Here is a 13173-nt window from a genome sequence, read left to right on the forward strand (position 1 = left end):
AAATAAAATTGTATGGAGTAAAAAGTACTGTTTCTTCTTCAGAAATCTAATCAAGTAAAAGTACAAGTAGTGAGTTCAAATTGTACTTGAATAAAGTACAGATACCCCAAAATTATAGCTACTTAAGTACAGTAATCAAGTATTTTACACCCCTGGTAATAATAATGATAATAGGCTAATAACAACAATTAAAAACAAATTTTCTTTCGGACTTAATAGTTCCTTTTGGCTAGCTGAAATGTAGGTAATATAAATGCACTGTAAATATAAATGGAATCCTTGACGAGACGCACCCGTTTAGTGTTTTCATGTGTTTTGGATGGATTCGTAAATTGTCTTTACCATAGATATGTAGGCTATACATATATACATATTACCTGCAGTAGAGTCATTCACAGGCATGATATGGCGTTTTCTCAACCGCAGTTGTTTTAATCCTATGTTAATCGTATGTTCACTTCTTCCGGTGTTCCTTTTTGGACCTCAGTTTTTAGGCCACTAAATAAAAGTTATGACTCAAGCAATTTACTAGTTACTAGTCTAAGCAATTTACTCATTACTCTAGCAAAATCTTGGGGGGGTGGGTGCCCAGGTGCCCAGTGCCCAGAGCGAAACTGGCTTTGTAAATTTGCGCGCACAAAGTCTACATGGTCACCTAATGGGACCGATCATTAATCATATTAATCAATCTGTTGTTTTCGTTTTCCTCCATAACATCACAAAAAGAATGAGTGAACATTAAAATGTTGTGCTGATGTTGATATTCACACAGTAATTCCTATACTTTACAGCTGAAAGTTAAAGGCCATTACACTTTCCAGAACTTTCTACATCCATTAGCTAACACAGACTGTCAGTTGTTGGTTTTTGACTATGCTTTTACTGTTGATGCAAACACATTAACTTAAAAACCACACTACATTTCGGAGTACATTCCAGATGAGAACTGATGAGCATGCAAACAAGTAAGGGTTGTGAAATGTTGAGTTGCTGTTTTCATGACATGATGAATATTCACTTGAGTCATAAATTAATGATTACTTTTAATTTGTTTAATTTGTTTTAAAATGTAGATTTTTTTTTAATGTTACAACAAACGTGTACAATTAATAATGTTTGTGAAACAAAATACTGTATAAAATAAATGGTGAGCTCAGAACAAACTCAAAAAAATATGCATACAAGATAAATACAAATGTAAAAAAGATTTTTACATTTAAGAGATTTTTTTCATAACTTGTTATTCAAATGCAAATACATATAGAGCAAGCTCAATAACTGTGTCAAAGATACAGTTTCTATTGTGTTTGGCAAGCAGCACTGTAAAAATATCTCTGTACAAGCAGGTAAACACAGTGATCTGAACAAGGACAGGACAACATAAAATACACACTATTTTAAAGGAACAGATCACCCATGCGTTGTTCCAAAAGTCTCTTCCACGCAATTGCAATGAATAGGAAAATTAAGCATAAAACCTTAAGAAAGAACAAAAAAGCAACCAGCAGTATCATAAAAATTGGCTGATTAATGAATAAATCATTCAAATCTATTTGTGAATTGGATTAGCTGATTCACTAAAAAGATCTAGCTCAAAAGAATGATTCGTTGATGAAACAGACATTGCTACTTCTTTCACGAATGAGCCAAGGAGAGCTAAGGTGCAGACTATAGTGTTGTGACGTGTAGCCAAGTCCCATACTCGGAATTTATGCTCTGCATTTAAACCTTCCAAGTGCACACACACAGCAGTGAATAGTGAACACACACCCGGAGCAGTGGGCAGCCATTTTTGCTGCGGTACCCGGGGAGCAGTTGGGGGTTCGGAGACTTGCTCAAGGGTCTTTTTGCTAAAAAGAATATTTGTCAAAATCTGTCCTTTTATATTCCACAGAAGAAAAAGTCCTATGGGTTTGGAACAACATGATGGTGAGTAAATGATGACAGAATTTTCATTTCCGGGCAAACTATTCCATTAAGTTCAACACTACCAAAGGCATGTACACAAGCGTTTATGAAAGTCTTGACAAACTAAAACAAAACTTAACGATCTTATGCTGTAATATGTACTGTATCAGGATTTCATCAGGTAGTGTTTTCTTCCACTCCCCTTTTAATGTGTCCGTTAGTCTGAGCCAGACTCTTCAGAGCTAGGCGGTGTACTGACCACTTCCTCTTCATCATCAGACCCCTGTATAAAAAATAACAGGAACAGAGAATGACAGGGAGACAATGAATAAATTTTCATCATCAAAAAGAAGTCTTAATTAGTCGCAAGAAATTGTAAAAATTACACACAAAAAATATGTGTTTCATATTAAGGCTATAAAACTAAAACTTGTTTTAATTATTAAAGAAGAATCTAAATTTGGAATATTTTTGAATCTAAATGTGAACTAATTATTTTTATTTTATTACACTTATTAAACTGCTCTTTTTTAAATTCCTGTTGAGGTAAATCTCGAAAGAATTCATTCGTTTGGACAGAATTTCGCATTATGCTTTATTTTACATTCAATATAGTAACATATAGGCAACATGTGACAGACAAAAAAATTACTGCTTATTAAGCTGCGGTCATACTAGACTTTGAGCATACAAAATGTCTTTGCACATTGCATCAGTTGTGATATGAATTTGCAGGTTAGAGTTCACCAAACTTGAACTTGGGAACGCAGAGAAATGCGAATCTTCTTTGCTTGAGAATGCATTCCCCATCCCACATTCACATACATATGAATGAACGTCAATGGAATGAAAAGTGACCACCCCTACTGAACATGAGGACTGCTGAGAAGGCGATTGGTGAAAAAAAATAAAAATAAAAATTCTGTTATTCGGGCAATACATCAATTATGACAGTCTACAGCCACCAATAAATTTACCCACCAGTGAAGATACTATGGAAAACACTGTTACTGTAACTAAGTTGATGAATGAAACAGTTTCTATTCCATAAACAAATCTGTTATGTGTGTTTTAGTGTGTTACCTTGCGCTTCCGTCCCTTGCCTTTGTCTGACTCTGATGAGCTCTCCTCACTGGATATGAACTCTCGACTCTTAAAGCTGTCGTTGCCTGTAGCTCGCTCTTTCTCTTTTTCCCTTCCACCAGCTGACTTCCTTTTCTTCTTTTCTTCATTCTTCCCTCCTTTCTTTTTCCTCTCCCTTCAGGAATGAAATGTGGGGAAAACAGTGAGAAATAGCCAGTTACTTAATGCTAAGATCATATTTTGGAACAATGTGATAGTGAGTAAATGACAGAATATTGATTTTTGGCTGAACTGTCCATTCAAAGTGAGGTGCAGGACAAAGTTGTGAACATTTAGAGTACTTTTTTGAGCTGCCTGAGGATCCTCCACCACTCTCCTTGTACTCTCTCATTGCTCGATCATACTCTTTCTTTGCTTCTTCTGCTTTTGCATCCCACACCTGGTGGAAAAACAAGGAATCAGTTCAAGTTCAAATTGAGACAGAAGGAGAAACAAACTGCAGCATTTAACATTGTTTAAAGTCCAGTATGTCACCTCTTTCTTCTCTTTGCTAAGTTGTTTCCACATTTCCCCAGCCTTTTTGGAGATTTCTGTGACAGAGATGCCCGGGTTCTCCGATTTAATGCGGTCTCTGCTAGAGTTCAGCCAGAGCATGTAGGCACTCATTGGCCTCTTGGGGGCGCTGCTGTCCTTTGCCTTTTTCTACACACAAGAACACATAAAGTTGCATTGAATTTGAGAGTAAAAAAACATACAGGGTAAAAAAAACTAATACCGTCAAGCAACAGCATGTACTTAAAATAAATGTAAATAACCAGTGTACAAACTCTGTCACCCATGTTTTATCCTTCCCTCTTCTCTCTTTCTCACCTTTTTCTTTCTTGGTTTTCTTTCTTTTACAAATTTAGCTTTCTTGGTTGGTTTCTTCTTCCGATCGCCATCACTGTCCCCGTCATCAGCGCTGCTTTCACTGGCAGAAGCCTTACTGTCATACCTAACACACAAATATGACTTAATGATTTATCACCCTTATTTTGTTCAGGTATGAGAAATAGTAATAATAACGTTTGCCTTTGCTAGCACCACTAATTAAAACTGTGTCATATCAACACAAAGCCTCTTACTCCTCTGCGATTTCATCATCTTCTTCTCCAGGATTAAAAGACTCGTCTAAAAAAAAAAAAAAAGTCAAATGTTAATTTCTCACACAAAACATATTCCCATCAGTTATCATTTATGACATTTAAACACCTGCACCGAGATATGGCCAAAATTTTGTGTCACAATAGGAGTAATTTTATTTCACAATAACAATATATATCACAATATAGTTATTTTTGCTGGAAATAAGATTGTTACGATACCAACATTTTAGATACCACTGACACTGCACAATTCTTGACACTAATTTTGATATCACAGCAAAAACCAATACTAACCTAATTAACATAAGTAAAAAGTTCTCAAGCTTATAGAAGAATAGTAAATAGTCATCAAAACATTGGCAAGGCTTAAAACCGTCTTAAAATGGCAAGGCTTAAAAACACAACTTATGTGACGGTGCAGCAATACAAAATGACATGAATGCAACTGAGACAACAAAATCAAATGAACAAAATCTCTACAGGTTGACAGATTTCTACAGGTTTATTGTGTCTACATCTAGAGGGCTACATTGGGATATATAATGCAACTGGCATATAGAATGCAAAATATTTTAAATACAAGCATTTCAGTCAAATGTAATTTATGCAATATTTCAAACCTTTAATGCACGGGGAAAATCAATTCATGGCAACAGTTTAAAAGTAGCCCAATTCCGTGGAAAAAAATGCGGACTTGACAACCCTGCATCCAACATGAGCTGCAGGAGTCAGATTTCACTGATCACAGGTCGAGAGTAAGGAGAGATGACTGACAAGACCATGCTCTAGGATTTGCTGCTCAACAGGTCCTGAGCTCATTGACAAACATCTTAACTTGTAAGATGTGCTCCTTTTACGTAGAGTACGCGTGATCACGAAATCCAAAGTGACAGTGAACAGCGAGCGCTCAGAGAGTTGCCACTCACCACTTTCGCCCTCCGAGTCGTCACTGTCATTGGCCTCCTCACGGATCTTGCCCTCTTCTTTCATGCGCTCCAGGTATGCATCATGCTGGTCTTCATCTGAGTCACTGTACATGTTATCATTACGTTTCATGCCCTGACAGAGTACAAATTAAAATGATATCAATGCAATATCAAAATGTCATTGCAAAGTTAGTATTTGTAACAAAGCAGAGGAAAGCCCTCTCCAAGCAAAAGATTTCATACCCACTCATTTTCTCATACTCACCAGCCTCTCTCTCTCTCTCTCACACACACACACACACACATTCATATAAGCAATCAGTGTTAACTCATTCAAAAGCACTCACTTGAGCAACGCTGTCTTCATAGCACACAGAATTATCTAGCATACAAATGGTTTTCTCATACAGTGACCACAAAATTATAATCAGATTTCAGACAAAATACTGTTGTGGTCCTAATGAAAGTCTGTGTGATCTGAACACAGCGTTAAGCTGGTCAAATCATAACCAGCAGTGAGCCACCTTTTTCCACCTTTTGGTGGATGAGACATCTGCTTTAAGCCATCAAAGATAAAAGAGAACACATTTGACACTCGGGTTGTGACTGAGACACGCAAACAAACATCATGCAAGCAAGTTATAGGAGCACCGACACCAGACCAAACTGCAGGGCAATACCAACCTTTTTCTACATGAGTACAATACAGACATACACCACAAACACAAAGAGTAGAATAAGTGTCCGTCCACTGTGTGAGGGGTCTATGAACATGTCTAAGCGGATGAATATTATGTACTGCTTGATAGGAAGCAATATGGGCTGTAGACGTACCTCTTTGAAGCCTCTGTTCTTGATACTTAACTTCTTAGCGTTGACGAAGTCAAAGAGCTTCCCATATTCCTCCCTGAAAAAGATGGTAGAGGCAGATTAAACATATAGAACAAACAGAGGATGAAGACTCTTTTAGAGAGTTAAAAGCCTGTTCACACCAAGTACAAAAACTATATTAGCATCCAAACCAAGGGACAATAAAGTTCTGATTATTGTAAGTGCGTGCTGTGGTTTTGTCTTCTTAAACGCTTGAGCTCTTTAAAGTTAGGTGGATTCTGATTGGCTATCAATGTTTTCATTCATAAGCTGGAAAAAAATAGTTTGGAAAGTGATTCAATCGGTATCGTTCCTCATTGTGTTGTTATCATTACAGCTGTGGTGTGGACATCCCTATTACATTTTTTAATTGAATAACTATCTTTAGTATGTTATAGGGAAATTTTGAATGTTTTAGTGAGTCATGTTTTTCTATAGTAGTTCATTGTGTTGAGTTTTAGATATGAAACACAGTACGATTTACAATGAGAAATGTGCTTGAACAATGAGACTTGTGTGTAGCATTTTTACAAAAAGAACGTAACAGAATGTAGTGCAAGAGTGTGTTAAAGTTCACACAAAAAATGACCTTTCTGTCATCATTTACTCACCCTCGTGTCTTTCCAAACCCTTATGACTTACTTTCTTCAGTGGAACACAAAATATGACATTTTGAAAAAAAATAAAATTTCTACACAATGGAAGTCAGTGGGGTTCAATTTTGTTTGGACAAAATGGACAAAAATAGAAAGTAATACAGGTTTGGAATGACATGAGAATGAGTAAATAATGAAGAATTTTTTAGATGAACTATCCTCTTTAGTTTTGCAGAAAGTGTTGTTTCTAACTGATGCCTTGGTGTATTGATTCAGTCATAATGTGTGTCAAACTGAAAATACTGTAATGTGTATAAAGTAGCTTTGACTTTTTTCCTTTAACATCTAATGTAGAAGGGGTCAGGTCACTAAAAGAGAGGGGCTCTTTTGCTCCAGTATAAGACATAAACAAATAGAATCACCACAAAGAGGAAGCACAGACTTTCTATGGCAGATGGGGTTAAGTGCTCAAGAACATAATGGCAGGAAGTGCCTTAAAGAGGATATGGACACTGGCCTTCTCATTATTGGTGTGGTCTAGTTCCCACAAAGCTTATGTTCTCGACAATTGGACAAGACAAACATTGGGCTCATGGGTACCTCTCGATGCTGCTGAAGGTGTATTGATTTCCCTGCTTGGTCTCAATCTCGAAATCAAAGGAGCGGGTAGTGGTGGTACCACGAGCAAAGTTCACGCAGGAGATCTCCTCAAAGCGCAGGTGCACTGGGGGCTTGTGCACATAGATGAAACCTCTTTCCAGAGGATACAACAGCCCTGAACTGGCCTTATATGAACATGTTATACACTGAGCACCTGAGTGACTATAGAGAAGAGAGGGAGAGAAAAAGACATTGAGGTGTTTTCACAAAAATACAGACTTCACAGAATTTGTAAAGATATTAAATGTTTGTTCTACTACTTAATCCCAGAATATATACTAATGTCTGAAACTTTTTTTTAAAGGATTTCATACTTTTACAAGGATGAATTAAATCAATCAAATGTGAAAGCAAAGACATTTACATTGTTACAAAAAAATCGATTTCAAATAAATGATGCCTTTCTATTCATCAAAGAATCCTGAAAAATATATATATTAAAGCAGCACAACTGTTTTGAAAATTGAGAATAATGAGAAATGTTTCTTGCGCATGAAAGCAGCATATTAGAATGATTTCTGAAGGATTATGCGACACTGAAGACTGCTGAAAATTCAGCTTTGCCATCACAGGAATAAATGACATTTTAAAACATATTCAAATTTTAAAAACTGAAACATTAAATATAACTGACCCCAAACTTTTGAACAGTAGTGTATATTCATCTTTTTTTAAATTACTGTTAAAAAATAAATCAGTAAGATTTGCTGCAATGGCAGTGCATCAGACATTTTGATGTATATTTTATTATATTTGTGTATTTTTATACTCTTTAATGTTTAAAAACATAATATTAACAATATGTAAAAGTATAAAGTATATTGTTTAGTTTAAAATAAATTAAATAAGGTATTTTATACTTGTCACAAAATATTTTTGCAACTGTTTAAAAAAAAAAAAAATTTTTTATAGAGACTTTTCTTTTATAGTCTTTTACCGCAACTTTTTTTGCAATGTATATATGTTTTACCCTTGGAAATTTCCAGGCACTGTGATCTTCCTGTTGACCAGGGCCTTCATGACTCTGCTGACCATCTCATAGAGAGAGCCAGACATGTTTTTATGAAGTTTCCCTTCAAAACGTCTCTCCACCTCATCCCTGCAGAATATAAGAGAGAAAAATGGTATTGCTGGATGGCAACACACTTTGAGGAATGAGTGTAAATGATGGCATAACTTTTATTTTTGAGTAACAATTTTGATTGTCCCTGTAATAAGTATACTGAAAGTTGCTTAGGATAGATGCATCTGCTAAATAATTTCTTGCTCTAAATTAGTTTCATCAACCTTGCTGAAGTGAAAGAAAAAGCTTCAGGGAGAGTCTTTTTTGGGGTGACATATAGTAACACTTCACAGAATATAGCTTAACATAACTGCACCTACAAAATTCATTTTTGGTATCTGCTTTTAGTCTTGGCAGCAAATGTAAACAGTTTATTTCTGACATCCATCTCATCCTTCACCGGTGTCCCTCATTCTCTGTCTCTCTCACTTTAACTCACTCGTTCATGTTGAGAGTGAGGTTGATTTCCTCTTCCTTGGAAAACAGAAGAATGAGAAAATGATAGCGGGTTTGACCTTGTTTAATGGGCGGGTCCAGACTGATCTGAAACAGACAAGAGGTCACAAATATTAACATTAACATAGACGTCTTATATCAGCACAATTCTCAAATTTAGTACACAGCAAAAACAGATCAATGGAATAGACAAAGCCCATTAATACTAGCCCTAAAGATGGATCCAGATAAAAAGAAGAGATAGTTTCACAGACTATGATGCCGTACTCACCACAAAGAACATCTGCCGCTGGTCCTTATGAGGCAACAGGAAAAGGCGGAGCACTGTGGTGTATGGGATCTTGTAGTCAAAAGTCTTACCATGCAGATGGAGGAAAGTCGGATAAATACGAATATCGTACCTACAGAGAGCAAAAACCATAAAACGTGGCTAGTTCACACAATATTCTAAGCATAAAACAACAAGGTGTGATGTTATGAGTTTGTATGTGTACCTGCCCCTAGGTGTGAGGCACTGTAACTCTCTGAAGATACACACAGCATCTCCTGTAGCCTGGATAACATCTGCCTTTGACAGAATGTTCTGAGCAAATGCCTAAAACAGCAGAGAAGAGTACTGTGAGCTCATTATTTTTCAGTTTTAGTGGACTTTACGGATGCAAAGATTTTACTTTAGGGCTCGAACTGGGGTCTGTGCAAAAGTTTAGAGAAAAACTTCATAAAAATGTTTTAAATAAATAAAATAAGATTAAACTGAACAAGCAAATAAAAAATAAGTTGATTAAAATAATATTATAAATAAATAATGAATAAAGATTTAAATAAATGATACATCTAACAGTGCAGTACTATAAAAAGCAACGTGACAAAAAAAAAGTATTTTCTAAATAATATTTTACTTTATTTTTCAAATTAAATTAAGTTAAATTAGGTTTTTACATTAAATTGTATAGCTTAATTTCAGGATGGGTGTCCCTTGCATGAGGATGATCATATTTGGGGACATCTAAAAGATTGAAAGCCCATGCTTTATAGGCATGTAATTATTATTACTTTGCAAACTGTGCCATCTGTTGGTCACTGTCAGGTAGTGGCGCACACACAAGCATGCACACTTACCTCCACAGGGTCTGAACCCTCGTCTCCTGTGGTGGGTGGGACATAGAAACGCACCTCCATGAGGGATACCTCTGTGTCATCATTCTGATGAAACTCCACAGTGACCTCATTCTTTCCCGTTGCACACTGGGATACACTGGCGAGCGGAATCTCAAATGCAGAACTTTCATTCACCTCAAATGAAAGCAACGGCCCTGAAAAGCCACAGAAGGGCAAAACTTGGATATGGCAGTGAAAATACATTTTCAGGCTAAGTTTATCAAAATGCAAAGCTGTTTATTTATTAACAGTCTCCTATTGTTTCTATTAACTATTATGCATTGATTTATTATTTCTAGTGGTCGACCAATATAGTTTATTAATGGCAGATAGCGATGTGCGCTCAGTAATCTTGTAAGTCTGTGTGCACTGGGAATTTATTTTTATTTTTTTTCTAAATAAAAACCAGGTTGTTCTAACTTTACATACAGTACATGGTAAATATGACATAGTACAGTGATATTGATAATTAAAAAATGCCAAATACTGGCAGATACATCAACCATAGCGATATATCGCTCAACCACTATTTCTATTATTACTTATACAGTGTCAAAAGTCCTCTTCTAATACTGTACTATTCATCCTACAGACCATAGAAACTTAAAATAAGGGCACTATAAAAAATGTTTTACTGTATATGTCTCAGAAATGGTGTTGCATCAGGAATGCACTGACCATTAAATTTAGCAGTGCCCCAATTCCAGCCCTTCACACACATATCTTTCTCAATCAGCTCCACTTTGTAGTTGGCTTTGAAGTACTCTGAGATCTTCTCAAGGTCCTGTGCATAAAGAGATGATGGAAAATTTAAGACATGGAACGAAACAGTGGAAGGCGGAGCAAATTGATCTATTTTTATTGAATGTATTTTGTATCTCTGACGCACAGTGTCTTTGAAGCCATCATATTTGTAGATGTTTCCAGTGCTGGTGCACAGTTTGATGCCGTGACCCAGACAGACTCTCCTCCACTGGGCTTGAGTGAGTTCGGGCACCGGAATGCTGTCCACCTTCCCAGTCTTACTGTTTTTATACACCACTGTCTGCTTACTGAAGCGAAGACGCCCATCATTCTGTAGAGAGAGATCAGTCAGACATTTTCTAGAATAACATCTCAGAATAGACACCAGACTGTTGCAGCGTGTACTCACCCAGGTGCCCTTAACCTCCTGATAAATTTCATTGAATTCCAGAGTGTCATTCATGTCAGCCACTCCAGCTTAGACAAGAGTGGACCTGTGACGTTCAAAAGCTGCGACAGCAGAGGTAAAATCATAAATATACATTATACAGTATTCAAATAGATTTTTGTTTTCTCTACATGTGGCATTATGAATTCGTTTACATTTCAAGAGAATTGATTGAAATCTCTTAATTGGCATTGAGGCGGCACACTTTATTGCAGGTTGATTTGGATGTCATTTAGCTTTGTGCTATAAAATAAGTCTTTATGAATCTAAATATCTTGTAGAGGCACTTCAAATGGTTTTCTAAATCTAAACAAATAAATGGAGCTAGCGAAGCTACCATATTCGTGCATCCAATAGCAGGCTAATGTTTTTCTGTTTGTGACGAACCACACATTTTAAATTGACAGTAAATTTCTAACAGGACTAGTTTATTTCGAACAATTTTATTGCATAGAAAATGAAATATGTGAGATATTTGAATCAGTATTACTGTTATTCGGCGAGAGGATCAAGGCCGAGTCCCGTGTGCGTAGATTTGCGGAGCGCAGCGCTCAATAGCGCGTTCGTCATGACGCCATCACGCTCTGTGCGTAGCCCCGCCCTTCCTATTGAACGTCCGTCTGTTTTGTAAACGATCGAACCTCAAAGCGAAAGTTGAAAGGTTTTATTGATGAAGACTGCAGTCAGCATTCGCAAATAATTTATCGTCCGACAACATTCTAGCAGCATTCAGGTATGCCGTGAATTTCATATATATGTAAGCGGTTTAGTCGGAAGCAGTGTTGTTCGATCGATTGATCGATCGATAAATAAAGATTGCCGTAACTGGTCATTTTAATGCAATTTATTTTTTACTCTACACAAAAATAAATTGTTTGTACTTTGTTGCATACGTGAGCTTCTTTGTTTAATGTTTGGATAGCATCTTTGACCAAAGATTTTCTTTACTGTGCGATGCTGTGATATTTCCTATTAACAAAATGTATAAAACAAACACGAGTGTCGTTTATAATCATAATAATAAAAAAAAACATTATGTATTTACCACATACTTGATGAAGGAGGTGAAGATGAATGATGAAGAGTCATTGACTTATCCTCATGTTGGAAACCTGTATGACTTCAGTTAGGCTAGCTACTTTAGTTAACATGAACTAACATTGAAAAAAGAAATAGTGTTACCAACTGTCCTTTAATTTTAGATATGACACCAAAGCGTGGCCTCATAACCGACACCTTCAAGGTTGTAAAGAAGACAAGGAGAGGGGGCAAGAGAGACAAGTCTCCTTCACCGCCAATAGCAGGTGGGATAGTATGTTTGTCTTTATGTATGTGCATATTTCAGTGAAATCAGAGATCTGAAATATGTCATCAAATTCCTAAACTGTGCAAATTATTTAAAGGAGCATTAAAAATGCACCAGTGATGCAGCAGCATTTATAACAATGTAATGACTTATCAGAGCCTGAGCCCCCACAACTGAGTGAAAGAGAAAAAGATCTTCAAGAACTGAAGAAATTTGATCTGGACTGGAAATTCGGACCATGTACAGGTGCGTCATTAATTGTATTAACCAATCTCTTTATGTAAGTTTATGTCTGTATTGTTGTGTGGTTTCTGTAGTCTGTAAAATAATGAAACCCTGAAAATTATCATCTGCATCACTTCCAGGTCTTGACATTTTTTAAGATAAAAAAATATTATATTTAATAGTGTGTTTTTGTGTGTGTGTGTGCGTGTGCGTGTGTTAGGGATCAGTCGACTGCAGAGATGGGAGAGGGCAGCACTGCATGGGCTGAATCCCCAGCAGGAGATTAAAGACATTTTACTAAAGGAGAGCACTGACCCAGAGCACACACAGAAGTATTACAAACATACACTCACATATTCTCTCTCTCCCTTTTACACATCCAGATGCAATCAAAAACCAGCCGAAGCCTGTCACTATAACGCTCTTTTGCTTGCTCTGTTTCAGTCTCTGGTGTGACTATCCCCTCTGAAAAACTGATGGAGAAAAGACAGAAAGATGAGAACAGAAGAAATACTTTTGTAGTGTTTGATATGTTCTACTATGTTTGCTTTGTTGTTTATTACACTACATTTTATTAAACATTTT

The 13173-nt window shown here is 36.5% G+C and overlaps 2 protein-coding genes across 3 annotated transcripts; one reads left to right on the forward strand and one right to left on the reverse strand.

Moving 5' to 3' along the window:
• Nucleotides 1–1897: 1897 nt before the first annotated feature.
• ssrp1b (structure specific recognition protein 1b) lies at nt 1898–11640 on the reverse strand. Of its 2 annotated transcripts, XM_016560707.1 has the most exons (19): nt 11548–11640; nt 11019–11119; nt 10755–10940; nt 10544–10649; nt 9827–10020; nt 9202–9302; nt 8979–9108; nt 8691–8794; nt 8159–8287; nt 7129–7350; nt 5897–5969; nt 5747–5752; nt 5063–5195; nt 4116–4161; nt 3862–3985; nt 3526–3693; nt 3333–3430; nt 2992–3166; nt 1898–2191 (listed from the first exon to the last, which is right to left on the reverse strand). In XM_016560707.1, the coding sequence occupies exons 2-19, from the start codon at nt 11070–11072 to the stop codon at nt 2126–2128; spliced, it is 2115 nt and encodes a 704-aa protein (XP_016416193.1). In that variant the 5' UTR covers nt 11073–11119; nt 11548–11640; the 3' UTR covers nt 1898–2125. The 2 variants fall into 2 exon arrangements, with proteins under 2 accessions (XP_016416193.1, XP_016416202.1); XM_016560716.1 differs by lacking the exon at nt 5747–5752.
• Nucleotides 11641–11649: 9 nt separating this feature from the next.
• On the forward strand, nt 11650–13173 carry LOC107746491 (DNA polymerase delta subunit 4-like). Its single transcript, XM_016560725.1, has 5 exons — nt 11650–11790; nt 12260–12361; nt 12520–12609; nt 12809–12920; nt 13033–13173. The coding sequence occupies exons 2-5, from the start codon at nt 12262–12264 to the stop codon at nt 13055–13057; spliced, it is 327 nt and encodes a 108-aa protein (XP_016416211.1). The 5' UTR covers nt 11650–11790; nt 12260–12261; the 3' UTR covers nt 13058–13173.

This window comes from Sinocyclocheilus rhinocerous, unplaced genomic scaffold (assembly GCF_001515625.1).
Source record: "Sinocyclocheilus rhinocerous isolate Xijiao unplaced genomic scaffold, SAMN03320098_v1.1 scaffold2026, whole genome shotgun sequence".
In the NCBI taxonomy this organism is placed as follows: Eukaryota; Metazoa; Chordata; class Actinopteri; order Cypriniformes; family Cyprinidae; genus Sinocyclocheilus; species Sinocyclocheilus rhinocerous.